Source organism: Manacus candei, unplaced genomic scaffold (assembly GCF_025592945.1).
Source record: "Manacus candei isolate 608988 ecotype Guabito, Panama unplaced genomic scaffold, ASM2559294v1 h1tg000017l, whole genome shotgun sequence".
Classification (NCBI taxonomy): domain Eukaryota; kingdom Metazoa; phylum Chordata; class Aves; order Passeriformes; family Pipridae; genus Manacus; species Manacus candei.
The window spans coordinates 19,370,670-19,387,253 of record NW_026138065.1 but is presented as its reverse complement, the minus strand read 5'-3'; the positions used below and the strand labels follow the sequence as shown (position 1 = coordinate 19,387,253).

The following is a 16,584-nucleotide window of genomic DNA, read 5'->3' as shown; positions in this document are numbered from 1 at the left end:
AGCCGTGAGGGGAGCGGGGCGGGCGGTTGTGCCGGCGAGCCCCGCTGGGAAGGCAAAATGCCGGCAGGGAACACTGGTCCCAGATTGTGTCCCAAATCCAGACCCAGTCCCGGAGATGCGCCCCGTGACCCCAAGCTTGGTAGGGGCCGTGACGCGCTTCCGCTGCCGTAGCGGGGCTGAGGCCGCCGAGCAGCGTGTTCGGAGCGCAGCCCGCACCGCAGCCCCGCACCCCGCCAGCCCCGCTGCCCGCCAGCCCCGCTCCGCCGTGCCCGGGGCTGCTCCCCCCGGCCACGCTCCCAGCAGCCGAAGGAACGGCGATGGCTGCCCCGCACGGAGGGACGGGTGCTGATGGAGCCCAGGCTGTAGTGAGGGAGGGCGGAGGGCGAAGACCTTCTCCGTTTCTCTTTGCACTGCAAGCTTTTGTGTATAATTACCATAACATGTATTTAATGTATATTATTATATAATAAAGTATATTTTTTTCGCGTACATTGGGGATATGATTGGATAAGCTTGGGCGTTTGTCCTGGAAATGGTCCAGGTAGGAAGAGACCACAGGTCCAACCTCCCTGCTTAAGCAGGGTCGTCCTAGAGCACCTTGCACAGGATTGCATCCAGATCGTTCTTGAATATCTCCAGAGAGGGAGACTCCACAATCTCTCTGGGCGATCTGTTCCAGTGCTCAGTCACCTGAACAGCAAAGTTCTTATGTTCCAGTGGAACTTCATGAGCATCAGTTTCTGCCAGTTGCCTCTTGTCCTATTGCTTGGCATCACCAAGAAAAGCCTGGATACATTCTCTTGGCACCCCTCCTTTAGATATTTATACACATTAATGAGGATGAGTCAATGAATCATGGAGAGGATGCTCTGAGCTTTACTGCTATGATAAAATTTTTTAATTCTCACAGCATTACAGATGAATGCAATGTCACTTCCAATCTCTAGCTACAGAAGCAGTGATGATCTAAATACAGTCTGATCCACCCTCTCCATACCTTGAGGAACACTGCAAATGGCCTATTCAGGTAGACACTACTTGAGATCCAGCATCTTCCTCAGCTGACCCATGATCTGCAGTGCTTTGCTAAAAACTATGAATGTTCTGGGAAAACCTCTACAATAAACCTAGAGGAAGAGACCCAACAGAAGTACTTAAAGTTCAGACTGCTTTATTCTGAAAGGTAAAATCAAAAGCTCCAAATGAAACCACACTAAATTCTGGATCTTCAAATATCTTACTGCTGAATAATACTTTTGTGTGCACAGAGATAAACACTTCTATAGAAAACCACTTTACATTGTGTCAAATAAATTCAAACTCAATTCTTGACTTTAAAGTTCTTTATATTCCTTACATCCCTGTGTTTCTGTATGATCTAGCAGAAACTCCTCTGGTCTTTAGTAAGGAGAGACTATAAATGGTGTTGTTATGTGCAAAGCACACACAGTAGGTTTCAGTTTGTCTCTGTGAGTACAAAAACTAAGTGAGAGCAAGGGAATTCCAAATAAGATGGAGGCAGAGAGTATTTTAGGGGAAATGGTTTAGCAGCTGCTGATTGTAGCTTCTTGACTATCTTGTCTTCTTGTCTGTCTTGACTTGAGGGCATCCATGGATGTGACTGAAGCAAGGAAGCACGTTAACTGCACTTCAGTTACACAGAAGCCTCAGGGAGTTGTTAATCCTGCTGTCTGCCCCTTCAATAAACCCCTTCGGTGTGGAGGAAATTGTCTTAATCCAATCCATTCTACTGACCCTCTTTACCCAGTTCCCCATAGCAAAGAGACGTCAGTGGCACTGGGCTGTGCCCAGCAGCAGAAATTCCCTTAGCAGGCTCTGTCAAAGCCAACACGTTATGTAACAACACTGACTAAAATAAACAATTTCCAACTACCAGGATTTTTATGTGGAGTTGGCAGCCACGCTAAGAGGAAAGATTTTGCCAATCAATCCTACCTCTTTCAGGAGGAGGTTTATTTGTATGTTGCAAAATTGTTTTTTATCGGCTTCTGCAATTTGGCGTCGGAAGACAGCAGGAATAGCAGGAATCTGTTCAGAGCTGAATTGTGAGAGCTCAGGAGCTCTCTTTGGGGACTGAATCTGGGTGCAGCTGCTAAGGCAGTGAGCAGTTGGAAACCTCCACATTCCTGTGTGTTTAAACAAAAAGGGGAAATAACAGGACCTTGGTGGCAGTAAGGTTATAGCTTGGACTTCAGCATTTTTTGTACACTCTTTCCAAAATTCTGGCTCTGATGATATTTCACAATATTCCATGGAGTTTTGCTCTGCCTTTTTTTTTCACTAATTAAAAATGCATTAATCTCAGTCTTTTGTGATGCTCTGAATGACAGCACTTGCTGCTGTGACCACTTAGTCACAACTGTTTTGACAATAACAGATGGTTTTTCTAGCAGTTTACAAGATTTGGGCCTGTAGCTTAATGTCTACTGTCACCCCCTTTTCCTTCATCCTGACTTCCATTTAACCCCTGAAACCAATGAGACTCCAGGGATTGCTTCCTTCTTTCTGCTTAACTCCTCCCTCCATCCTCCCCACACCTTGTGTGAGAAGGATCCTGCTTGGGCAGCATTTGGTGTTTAGGATTAAACTATTTAAAACACAGTGGTGCCATTCACAAGTGTCTTAAGAGATGTGCTCCCCAGAAGATTAACACCTCAGCTTCCCTGTGGTGAGGCACTGGCAGTAAAGCTGCACTGACACTGGTATCCCATGGACTGGAGAGCATGTAACCACCTAGTGTTGCACGATAATCCTTTTCGTAAATTAGATCTCTCCACTTGAAAATTTTAAACCAAACTGCTAACTAAACTTGTATTTCTGAAGAAGTGAAATCACATGTAAGTTACACTGGAGCTCCTAGTTGCTAACATGATAACATATCTCCAGTGCCTCTGATTCCAGCAATAATGTAGGAAAGAAAAGGAAGGTAAAAAGCTTGTGTTATTTGTAATCTGTTCTGCTGACCCAATTCTGTCAGCAGCCACAATTAAACCCTGTCAGCAGAAGTCTCTTGCTGCTACCTGTGTATCTCCAGCACTTTTATCTGCATGACATGTTCCAGAGACAGATGGGTTATAAAAGCTGCTTCCTTTATTTTAGAGAACTCTGCTTATCTGAACATAATGGATTCCTCCTTGCTAGTTTATTGCCTTCATTCTTTTGTTTCGTTTCATGTGCAGCACCTCACTTATATGCTTTCCTTCATTACTGCTTTTCTACTTTTGCTTTTGCCCATTCCCTTGTGAAATGACATTTCTTTCATTTTAGTGTATGGTTTTAATTGGAATAAGTTTGTTGATCATATACTCTCTTCCTATGCAAATGCAAAATGGAGACCTAAATTTAAATAATTTGCCCTCAGTTACTTACGCAGTTTAAGTTACACCAGGGACTTCAGCATATAGCTTATAAACTTGAATGCTGTTTTATTTACTAAATGCACTTTTGTGGCGTGTAATAAAAAGAAAGATGTGTGACAAGATACTCTCTGGTTACAATGGGAAAAGTAAGTGATGACATCATGTCTTCCCTGATCTCAGACTATCCTTGCTTAATCTTCTTTGTCACCTCTTTCCATCCATCACTCCTTTCCTAGTAACAGCTGGCACCTGTGCAAAGGCAAGTATCTTGATGTGTCCTTGATGTGCTGCTTGCATAAATGTAGAGAGTAACAAGCAAGTAAATACCAGTGAAAATAAAAAAGCAGAGCCGTGACCAAATACAGTGTTCAGCAGCTGCTGACTTAAAATCTAAAATGAAATTGTTATCACGCAAACCCCCACAAATTTTCTGCTTACTCACAGGCTACTGAAAGCTCTGCACAGGAGCGTGAGCACCGCTGGTGTGGGCCATTTCCGCAGGCCAGTTCAGCTGCAGGACTTTCAGGAAGTGGCATGACTTATTGGTGAAAGAATGGTTCTATTATCTTCTGAAGGGTAACACAGCCACCCTTTGAAGCACGGCCATACTTAAGGCGACAGATTTTTGTAACTTCTTTACCCTCCTTTCTGTAGTATTAATTATTTTTTACTTACGTATTCAAGTTACTTGTTTGTTTATTCTTAAGCAACATGAATTTAGCTAAGAACAAAACTGCTGGGGGCTTTTGTATTAAGTACCTGTTCTCAAATAGCCACATTTAGCTTAATGCTCTCATTTTAGAAACTAAGTTTAGAAACTGCTTTGCCACTGTTTTTTTTTTTGCCAGTGTGAGCTGTATTTCTAATGATGTTGAAAATCAAGCTGCAACTCTTTTGACAAATGGCTGATACATTTACTGATGCTATAATTCCTTAAACTGTGGTTACAATAACGTATTGTCCATGTAAAAACCACTACAATTAATTTAGTGTTCTTTAAAGAACTACAAAGCTTACACACTGAAAAAATATGGAATATGGAGAACATGTATATATATTATATATAATACATCTTAACATTTTAGTCTGTTGAATGTGAGGGGAGCCCAGCATTTTAGAAAGAACCACAAAAGCTGCCTTGAATCCATGTGTTGTCTATAGCAACATTAGCTTAAAAAAAAACCAAACCCACAACCATTTCTGAGGAAGAATGTATAATGCAGAGGAGAGTTTAACTGCCAGCTTGTATGCCAGACGTGGAAAACTGAATGTGAAAGAAGGGGATGGAGACATAGCTCTCAACTGTCTGTGGGCACCCAGAAAAATGAATACATTCTTTTCAGTTTCAGACTAGTTCTGCAGTACATCGACACCCGGATCGTAGAAAACTCAGAGAGAATAGAAGGCCAGATTTTCCAAACTCTTAATACCCTGCACTGGGACAGGTTAAGTAAAGGTATAGATTTTAATGAGGTACTAGAGAGAGTGGAAAGAAATCTGTATTATGAATTTCTCTGCTTCTGGGTGGGTGCCAAAATAAGGGAAGAACTGGACCTTTTAAAATTGATCCTATTTAAAACACTAGAATTTCTTTTTCTCCTAGTAGTTACTGAACTAATCTATATTATAATTTTTTAGGTTCCCTCTCGGATAATGCAGAATTATTGTTTTGGTCTGAAAGTTTCATCACTACATTTGATTTGTGAAGGCAAACTAAGCCTTCTGCTCTTCCTTAGCAGCGTGGCCACTGCAGGCTAAAGTAGTTCTAACTGGTTGTAGGTATCTGAAGTTGTTGTAAATGTTTGAAGTCTTGTTGGTGTTACTCATTTATGATGCCACTGTGTCTCCATAATGTAGATGTTGTAACTTTCTCTTAAGCAGAAGGTGAAACTTTTGTACTCTTAATGGCTTAGGGAAAAAGCCCTATGAATTTTTTCAGCAGCTAACATAAAAAGCGCCCCTTATTTTTAACTGGAAACATATTCTGAGGCAAAGAGGAGTTAATATTTATACAGCAGGAGGGAATGAAAGATGAGTGATAATAATGTGCTGATGTACGGAAGACATTGCTTCAGAGATGTGATACATTGATTGAGTGCTCTCTGATAATATCAACTGGCATTTAAGTAGAAAGAAGAAAATTTGCACTTTTTATTACTGATGTTTCTAGTAATTCAATAAACAGTATTTCAAAAGAAAGACATGTTTCGTTAAGAGAACTAGAAATTTTAAAGAGTGAGACAGGTACACAAAACCCCAAATTCCATAATGCTGTCCTCTTACCATACGTAAGTTTTGCAGAAAAAAATCTTTACCTGAGCTGTGTGCACCTACCTGAACAAATAAATTGTTTGTATTAAAGGCTGGGGTTTTTCATATTCATTCTGTAAATTAAATACCTCTCAGATTTCTGTATCCTACATGAACTGGGTCGTGTAGGGCTTCACTGCTATGATGTTACACACACAGATCCCCTGAGGACCTCAGTGATTTATCATGCTTGGCTTATATGAATGACTGTCAGAAACGTAACTTCCATTTTTCACCACACAAATGGACGAAGATGAATACTGTGGTTTTGTGGAAAGAAAACCCTGAACTTTAGAAGACCACAACAGTCAGAGGGAAACCTGAGGATGAAATAGGAGCAAGAAGTCACACCAACTTTTATGTTAGGAAAGACATTTTTGAAAGCCAGTTGTGTTATTTTTGTGGCTGCAGAAATGTGGAAACTAGAGGAAGGGTGGCACTTTCTAATGGCACTTGCTAGGAAAAGCCATGAACACCAGGTGAGGTTCTATTCCCAAATTTCTAATTTGAAGGGACAAATAATAGACTGCAGCTGTTTTAGTGCAGTTTGAGCTAAGAGAATAGCAGCCTTGGAGGAGTTTTAACCACAGATTTATATTACACAAACAGTAAAACCTTCTTATGTCACAACTTCCTGGGTAAATGACTTTCCCTTGGATTTGCTGTATTTCCAGTGCTCCCTGGAATAACAGATAGATAGTAATTAATTTTCTGGCATATGAAGTGCAGAACTGGCAGGAAAGACTTTTAAAGAAAGAAGCTTGCTGTACAGACAGATTAATGCTAACGTGACAATTAAGTTGTGGTAGTGGTATGATTAACTGTAGAAACCAAAACTGAAGTAACAGTCCAGACATGACTGATGACTACTGGCACCTATAAGGAAGAGAAATACATGCTCTAGAGCACTTTGATGAAATGCCAAGAATAAACTGAGACTGTTTCTTTAAACATCACACTAAATGATACAGAAGCTACTGTTCACAAATTGCTTTTGTGCTGAAAGATACATATGGCAAATGAACCCTGGGTATCCTGGAAACACAGGCTAATTTAGATTGTTTTTTAAATATCTTAATCCATAAGTAATAGGATTCTGCCACAACTGCCTTTGAGCAGAGCTTTCCCAACAATTTTTCAATGGTTAAATGGCTCAAAGGAAAGTAACATAAGTGAATGCTCTGATTTACATAATATATTGGTCTGCATATTTTTGATACCTAAAGTAGGCTGGCAGCTGTTAGTCACTAAGTATTTGTGGAAGGAAATCCACCTCCAGTTTACTGGCAGTGACCAAGGATTTTAAAGATTGAATGGACTCAAAAACTTATCTATCTTCAGTGCCAATATTTAGCACAGCTCCTGTTCAGACTGAGACAGTCTAACCATGGATGGAATGAAGAAATTTCACTGTCATATCTAACAACCAGTTTCGTGATACTTTTCTAAGTATTTGCTGCCGATCTGTGGGTTTCTGTAACAGCTTTACATGACATCTATTTTCTATTACCCTTGGGAAAACATTTTCTCATATTGGCAGATAATGTTAGACATCTACCCATACAAGCTTGAGGATGGTCATAAAGCAGTCTTCTAACAGTGAGGAACTGTACTCAGAAACACACCATTTTCCTCTTATTAATGGTTGTCTGACTTAGCCTTTAAATTAGGGAAAACTGAATCAAATATTTGCTTATTGGTCTGTCTGTGTTCTTGAGTATTTTCAGTTCTTTTCTACTGAAGATGTTCCAAAGTGCTCAGTGAGAGTATACCAGCAGGGTGGACACAGCTGTGTGCAAAAGGGTAGAAGAAACCTGACTGGATTTCAGACTAGAGGTGTCTGTCCTTGAAAGCCATAGACAGATTACAGAGGGAGAGAAAGCAAAGGTAATTAGGGTGAAGGTTTATTATTACCTAAGTTCATACACAGTAAAACTCCATCTAGAAAGACAAGGCATTAAACCAAACATCTAAAAATCTCCTCTGAATGACTGACTTGGGTTAAACTTGTTAGCTAGATGAGGCTAATGCAGTATCAGCCAGGGGTGAGAGCAGCGGTATTAAGAGTCTGTGTCCTGATTACAAGGTGAGACTGCAGGCTACCAGATACTGGAAGTCAAATTTTGCTCCTGCATGCTGCCAAGCCTTTTCATCCATCTTCATAAAAAAGGCAGTGGTATCGAATTGATATTGAACTGATCCTAAGGATTTAGTTAAGTTCAAAAAAACCACTCCCTCTCTCCTAAAGACAGAAGTGCTGGTTTACACATACAGAGATACTGACAGTGGTCTGACACTTTCATATTCAAATTGGAGTTCTAGGAAGGTAGGAATGCTTTGCTGTGATGCACAGAACATCCTATGTGGCAGATGTTGCCTTTGTTTCAGGGCATGAAGTTGGTGATTCTGGCAGTTTTGCTATATAGATGCAAAAGTGGGCACTTCAGATGGGAATCATTTAAGCTTTGAATGTCTGACTCATAAAAGAAGATAATACAGCATGCTCAGATACTGGTGTTTATAAAAGGTATGAAGCATGGTGTTTTTATTAATGTCCTCTAAAATGCAACTAAAAATTTTCTAATTGAATGAGAGATGGTCAGTAGGTAGGTCAGGAAGATGGCTCGAGACCAGACCTAAAGCAAGGGTTGGAGTGTTGCTGTTGGCACTTGCTAAGAAAGGTGGTACAAAGCAAAAGTGGAGAAACATGTGGTAAAAGAAGTAAAGAATGGAAACAGCTTATCCATCGAATGAGTTTATCCAGTTGGTAACTTGACAACAATCTGGCATCCATAACATTAAACATCACACAAATGGGAAGTGGATTTTCAAGTATTTCAGAATTAAGAGGCCATCTAGCATCAAAAGGATACAATTAATTTATATATACTTATATATACACACTTTCTACAAACTTATTATAAATGACCATAGTTATTGATCATAGAGTACAGTCAAACCTCTTCACTTTATAGCTGTTCAGTCTACATGTACTGGAGTTATAAGCAAGAATAACTTGAAGAAACAAGAGTTTATAAAATTTCTTTATAAGAGAACTTTTATTTAACAGTAAATCAGGCTGATAGGAGCAATGAATTCCAGTACTAACAGAGCCAAGTACCTGGTGTGTTCATGACTTGACTTCAGCTTCTTCCACTTGAGGTAGTGTATCCCAAACTGGTTTCTTAATGTGTTCAGGTATTCTCTCTATTTTAGTCTAAAAGGAAAGCAAAACAACCATTTATTACACCAACTAGCTAACATCTAACTACTTTGCTTTATTTACTCGTTTGAGATATGACTCAGATTAAAAATGCCACCTAGTGGCACTTCCAAGCAATACAGCCTTTTTACTGTATAATACTTGTGAAAAACGTTCCTTCCAAATTACACCCATTTACTCGGCTGACCTTCTAAAGATTTCAGTAGTTATTGGTATTTGCATAAGGACTAAAGTCTCATAAATTATTAAATTAATAATGTGGTGTGGAAACTTACCTTTTTTACTTCCATGGCAACCCCTTCAGGTAAGTTTCGTTGCACATACTCCAAGTAAACTGCAGCAGTACTGCTTGTTAGGTATTTTAACTAAAAGAGAAGTAATGTTTTCTAATTAACTACTATTACTAATACTTCAAACAGAAAAAAAAAAACAAACCCAAAAGTTCGCTCAAGCTTCTTTTTAGCTCCTGTTATGGGGCCAAACATAAGAAAGGCAGTTTCCATGATACTGAACAGAGCTGGTTGTTGATCTGTACTCAACTCTCACGCAAGTATAAAGTAGTTACGTCCCTCCACAGAACTGCACATGCTGCCTGGGATCATAGGCACTGATTATGATGGAAGTGGTCATCTTAACACGGCAGGTATCAGGTGAAATTAATTACAGGCTATTGTAAATCCTGCAACTCCAGAGTTCCACTGATTTTTTTAGTTTCTCCTGGTTCCCACTGAATTACTGATGTTTTAGTTTTTCCTGGAAGGCAAATGTTGTGCTTTATGGTCTGTGCACAGCCATTTGTACTACACTAATGTCTGGGGACTTCAAGTCTCATTTTGGTAAGCACTGTGCAAATGTACAGTAAGACACCCAGGAGCCACAAAATGCTGGCAGTAAACCTTTCTTCTAAGAAAGTCAACCACAGCTGCATTCTAAGCCATACAAATGTCTGTGTCATTGGCCACAGAACTTGTGGTTTGTCTATGCTTCCTTTCTTGCATTTCCTCCATGTAGTTTTAGTTTGCCACATGATGCTGCATAGGGCAAAAGTATGTCTGTTCAAAAACATCAAACAAACTCACAGAGAACAGAACCCTTAGTGATTGGCAACAACAGTGATTTAGATGCATCTTCTTCCCTTCCTGAGAAAGCTTCCATCCCACTGACTTTTCATAACACACATGAAGATAACCCTCAATTCTACCTTATTCTTTTAGTCACCCTTTCAGCTCTTAAGAAGATAGTCAAAACCAGCCTTTTAGTCCAAAAATTACATAGGCTGTGCATTCAGAATAACTTGTGTTACATTTGATGTACCTAAGTCAGCTGCTTTCCGATGTTCCCCTACACTCTCCTCCCCAACCCAAGTAAACAGGAAATTTGTTTTCACTTTTGAACTAACATCTAGTAACATCTTTGAGTCGTGCACCCAGAACACTTTTTTTTCCTTCTTTCTTACCTCCAAACACATGTAATGTGTTCTCATTTCATACTGAACTCGATGCTTCTTGTAAATATGTACAGACTTGAGAAGTGTAAATCGTTCTATCGTCTTTGGAGGTTTCTCTCTGAACAAAGAAAAAGACAATTTCATGTTATATAAAGGATGATAATACAAGTTTATCTCAAAGATTACGCTGGAATCCCTGTTCTTATTTGACATTTACAAGATCTTCAAGGAAATATGAAACACTGCAGTATAGTTTGTTATTATAACTTACACGGGCATGATTAACACTCAGGTATTAAGCCAGCATTAGCTCAGGGAACCTACAGCACTGACAGCTGTATTTAGAGCACTGTCAATATCCTTCATGTAGTCCACTACAGCAGTGCTGAGTGCAGATCTGCTGCTGCTTTCTTACCACTGTACTGCCATCTAAGAAGCATCAGATTTATAATCTGAGAAAAAACTGTCAGATTACATCCATTTCTTAAAAAAAAAAAAGAGAAAATAATACTTCTAAGCACAGAACCTGAATTACAGTAGATGACATAAGAAGCATCTGACACCACATCACTCTACAGATCAGTTACTTACACTTTTTCAATAGAGATGCCAAGTTCTTTAGCTGCAAGCACTGCGAAATATTCATAGCTGTCCAACACAGCTTTATCGTGACCTTTAACTAAAATGGACAATCTCTTGTACAGTGTTTCTGGCTCATCTGAAAGAGATACCTGCATTTTTAAAAAAGGACAAGAGTTACCACTGTATGTTCTCCTTAATTAATGCTCACACTGCCTGTTTCCTTAACCTGTGTGCCCCATTTGTAAAAGAGGAAAAACACCCCACAACCTGTTCAGCTGCTTATTTATCTAACAGAGGCTGACTGTATTACCTCGATTGGCAGGTCTCGCTCTTATCAGGGAAAGCAAAGTGTGAAGAGATAGCTAACTTCTGAACATTTAGGTAAAATTTCTTCATCCAAAAAGGAATGCCAGACAAATATAAGGAGGACAACGCTAGCAAAGCCAGGAATGAAATTCATTGTTAAAGCAGGTCTGGAGCAGCAGTATTTGTATTTTAAATAGCAGTGAGAGAATACCCCAAATACTTAAAAGTTTGCTTGGGTATGAAAAGTAACCAGAACATTATGGTCAACCACCAGAATTCTCACTTTGCTAAGTTAGTTATAGGACTACCTTAAACATAGCAGGCTTCCCAAGGTGTATTATCCTTTATGTTTGTGCAAATACAAGTTTATGATTTTCAATAAGAACTTCGATTTCTGATGGCCTGGGCTCACTCATCATCTGAAGAGCCTTGATGTGTATCTAGAAGTACCGATTTTCCCACAGGTTTACTCCTAGGCAGTTTAGCACAGTAAATCCAGCCATGTGCCAGACACGGCAGGAAGGCTGAGGTCAGCACTGTAGATCTAATGCTGCCTGTGAGATGTTTCTGAAGCCCTGGACAAAAGGCTACTAAGGTGCCACAGGTGCTGAACTGAATGTGGCCAAAAAGCTGGTATTTCATAGAGTTATGGCTGCATACAGAAAGCAGAAAGTGACTAAGTGAGAACTGTGAGCTAAAGAATCTTGCCCAAAAAAACCTCGAAAGATCTCAAATGCCAGTAATCTAAATTATTTCTTTCTCTATGACAAATTTAACATCATTAAGACAGAACTTTAAAAACCTGTAAGAAAGGAATTCAAGTTTTTCTGTGTGTTCTCTTCATAACTAAGACAATGTACAAAATACTGTGCTACAAAACACTTACCAAAGGATTGGTCTTAGGCTCCTGTGTATCAACATGGGATCCAGCCAGCCGTGCTCCCATCAAGTTGTAGCTTCTAGAAATACAAGGTGAAAAGCATAAAATGAGTTGTTAAAGATGGAGTTATTTTTTTTTTTTAGGGACTACGGAGGAGCAGTGAAAGAAGGAGGGTCCTTTATACTTACGGAAGAAAATACTGCTTTTGTATAATTCTGCTTGCATAACTGACAGGAAAAGTTGATCCCTGTATAAAACAAATAAGTTATGCTGTGGGTTTTCCCCCCCAAACCAGAAAGTAGTCAGTTAATACAAGCTTATTAAAAATTACTTTTTTGTACACCAAAGCACAGCCCATTCCTAAGCACTGAGCTGGCAAAGTATGACATCTGCTCCATTGGAAAACACAGGAAAACAGGACCATGGAAATAAATTTCAGTATACAATAGCACCTAAAAAAGGAACACATTAAAGGCACAATAACAGTATGCACTTACTAATGAGGCACCTGAATAGCAACCACAAAGCATATTTTCAACAGAAGAATGTATTTTTTTGTGGCATTAGATGTCATTTCTGTGTATGTTTTACTTTCATAGTAGAATACATATTAGTTTTGTCAAGTGACAAGCCTAAGTAGGACTTGTAAAAGCAATTGAAAACAGTATTCTAAAATGCAAAAATTCAACTTCTGAATTTAACTGGAAATTTTCCGTTTTTTCAGAAAAAAAGCTCCTTGTGATTTTGAACACTTGCTCTTCTGAAGAGAACATTTAAACAGAAATCCTTCTTAAAAGTTAATGAGTCATATTTAAAAGATAACATGATTCTTCTGTTTTAAAAAGGTAATACAGTTGTTAATCGAGATGTAACATTGCTATTTTTCATACTAGAATAACTGTTCCCTTCTGAACATTATGTGGCTTCTAGCTTCCTTCCACAAATTCTTCATTTGACAAAGTTACAGGCTACTGGGGAGGGAAGGGGGCAGGAAGGAACTTTCACTTGCCTAACAGAGCCTCAGGGCTGCAGCAGAATGCTGAAGCCAAATTATCTTATCCTGCCCCTTGATACTCTTTTTTAAGAGGTGCTGGAGTCATAAAGAGAGAAGACAGATAGCCTACCCAAGAGTTATACAGGCAACTGTCTAATCAAAACATCAGAAAACAGCCAGAACACTTTTCTAGGTAATCTTTCTGTAGTTGCTCGTGGATGTGCATAACTGACTACATGATGCTACTAGGTCCCTAACCTTTTCCAGCATGCAGTATACACTCATTAGACATTAGCAGTGAATGAAGCTGTTTTCTGAAGTAATTCTGCCTCAGTCGCCACTTTTCCTACAAATGCTGCTTCCAGTAAGGAAGATGACTGCAGGAAGAGGCAGGACAGATTCCTGTTTACAAAGGTGACTGTTGTACAAATGCCTCCCCTTAGGCAACCCTTTCAAATCCAGATGTTCACAGAGAGCCACTGGTGTTACATTCTTTAAATGCATGTCACTATAAGCAACTTCAGGAGCACTGAATATTTACCACTGTAGTTGATAATCATTCATAATGTTCCAAAGTTTTTATGTTGGGAACTACTTGAGCCTTAATACCTGGAACTACTAAAATACATCTGATAATTCTCTAGTGACATCTAATAAAATAGAGGGACTCTTTACAAGAGCGTGTAGTGACAGGACAAGGGAGAATGGCTTCAAACTGAAAGAGGGTAGGTGTAGATTAGATATTAGAGAAAATTTCTTTTCTGTGAGGGTGGTGAGACACTGGAACAGGTTGCCCAGAGAAGCTGTGGCTGCCCCATCCCTGGAAGTGTTGAAGGCTAGGGTGGATGTGGCTTTGAGCAACCTGATCTAATGGAAGGTGTCCCTGCCCGTGGCAGGGGGTTGGAACTAGATAGTCTTTAAGGTCCCTTTCAACCCAGATCATTCTATGATAAAATTATGTTGATACTCGCATGTCAATTCTCTATCTCTGAAGTCCAAACAGTGCCTCCCTTCCATTCAACAGCAATATGAAACACAATAACCATCACCTGACATCACTTCAGGAAGCAGACAGGCCTATAAGCATAGAAGATTGTATTCAGTGCAGCGCTTAAACTGTGTGTGCAAGTACATGGCACAGAACCTGACCTCAGATGACAAATGTAAGACTACTGACTGTAATCATAACTAACTTTTTTATCTGTTTTATTTTTTGTGTGTATGCAGTCTCTGTTATGTATTCTTTTACTACTAACTGCTTGACCTTGTAATAACGGATTAATTATTTGCATACAAAGATATGTGCACTCAAAGCATACTGTGCTATATGGTTTTGGATACAAAAAATTCCGTCTTCATGTAATAAAGATGAATCAAACAAAACATGATGAAGCAGTAGAGTCCTATCCCACAAGCTAAGCTCTCCAGCCTATCCAGTAGTCTACGATTGTGCATGTTATTCCCACCACATGCCATCTCCGTTTGTTACTAATTACACAGGTATGCATCACGTCTAAAATTAAAGGTGCTCTGTGCAATTTTTGACAAACTGATACACTGAATACCTCAGGTAGTAAAGATGGTGTTCAGCAGGCAGGAAAGTGCACTTTAACAGCTTCATTCTCTGATTTAAATACACTTGATGTACTCTCGCTAATGGTCATCATAGAAGGTGCAAAAGACACTCAAAGTCTGCAGAATTCAATTTCCTGTGCGAACCAAGACCTTGCATAAAACATAATTACACCTCTCCTAGCGCAAAATAGCCTTAACTTTACTTGGCTGAGAGATTCTGAAGTATTCAAGGGGAGACAGAAGCCTGCAAACTAAGCAAGTCCAGAATACAGTGCACACACAGAAGTGAATTTAAGCTTCAGAAAATGAACAGTAAACACCCAACATCGAATCTTCTCAATTTAAGAGAAAGCAATCACCCTTCAGAAGTCAAAATCAGCAAGAAACATCGGCAGTGCAAAACATCTCCCTATTTTTTAAAATTTTAACTTCCAAGATTTGAAACTTTTAAGACGAGAAATTCGCTTGGCGCAGGACCTCCAAACCCAAGAGATCTATTCCTCACCATCCCTTACACCCAGAGGAACTGCTGGGAAAATAAAAACAAAAAACAAACAGAGCTGCAGGCAAGAGTTCTGAGGACCCATTAGGCGACGATGGCGTGCAGAGACATGGCCCTGTCTCTGTACAACCCCAACCCTCCCGCAGCCCAAAGGATAACATTTGCCATGTCCCCTTTTCCCACTCCCCTCAGGAATGAAGATGCCGAGGGAAAGCACGAGGAGGAGGAGAACGGGGCTCCCCCGTCCCCTCTCCCGCCACACGCCGCACCTGACAGAGCCGCCGCCACAGGCACCCGGCCGCCATCTTGTCTCCGCCCCGACCCGCCCCCACCGCCCGGAAGGAGAAGCCCGGCCTCACGCACCACCCCTGCCCGCAAGGGAAAGGCTCTGGCGACAGAACAGCGCTCCGGGCCGGGGACACGAGTTGGGAGCTCGTTTGGCGCCAGGCGAGCTTCTATTTCGTCTCCCCGCCCCCGTCCCCGCCTCCCCCAGGCGCTGCCTCAGGGAACGACCGGCGGTGGAGCAGCTTCCCCTCGGCCGCTTCCCGCCAGCGGTGGCCCCGGTCCCCTCGCAGGCACTGCCCGTCCTGTTCTCCGGGAATCCTCTGAAAAACCGATTACATGAACCTTAGTTTTCAACCTTTTCCCCTCCCTCTTAGAAATAGTTAAAAAAGGTATACAAGCCCGTTAGAGCAAAACCCAGCTAACTATATTTCACCGAAGTATTAAAATTACTGGAAATGGCACAGAAACCCCTTTCTGTTAATAATATAACACAGGTTCTGATTGGTACCAAATATTTAAAGGGAGTGGGGAATAAACAAGTGCTCATTCACTCCACTAAACCATCCTTAATTACACACAACCAGATAGGCATTAACCTAAAATTTAGCTTTGTGCAAGTCAAATGCCAGGAGCGGGAACCTGAAACCAGCATAGATCACAAGTTATATCAAATGTATATTTTTTTTATTTTGTTACTTCCTCTGCCACCTAAAATTACAGTTGGCTTTTTACACTAAAGCACCTAAAATATTTACACAACCATCTTCTAATAAAATAACAGTTAAATATTGAAAATAAGATTTTTCTCATAAAATATGCTTTCTGTATGTACAGGTTTTATCAAAGAGGACTAAGTCCAATATTGAACAGTCTTCCATCATCAACCATCAGCAAGAAAACAAGTTTTCTGAAATAAAACTATGTCCAACTCGTACAAATAGGCAGAACAGCATCTGTTTAACAACAGCCAATGCAACACTTAATAATGATAAGTCAGTGTTTGAGGCCTAAACCAGGTACTGCTTAGGAAATGTACATTTCTTTTTTTTTTTCCTTAATGAATAACTTCTTTGGTTATCATTGTTCTGCTATCTTTTTGG

General features: G+C 40.2%; 1 protein-coding gene across 1 annotated transcript; it reads right to left on the bottom strand.

Moving 5' to 3' along the window:
- Positions 1-8,730: 8,730 nt before the first annotated feature.
- MRPS10 (mitochondrial ribosomal protein S10) lies at positions 8,731-15,579 on the bottom strand. Its single transcript, XM_051783180.1, has 7 exons — positions 15,469-15,579; positions 12,317-12,375; positions 12,135-12,207; positions 10,952-11,091; positions 10,370-10,478; positions 9,189-9,278; positions 8,731-8,907 (listed from the first exon to the last, which is right to left on the bottom strand). Exons 1-7 carry the CDS (start codon positions 15,502-15,504, stop codon positions 8,821-8,823), a joined length of 594 nt encoding a protein of 197 aa, XP_051639140.1. The 5' UTR covers positions 15,505-15,579; the 3' UTR covers positions 8,731-8,820.
- Between the last annotated feature and the right edge of the window lie 1,005 nt (positions 15,580-16,584).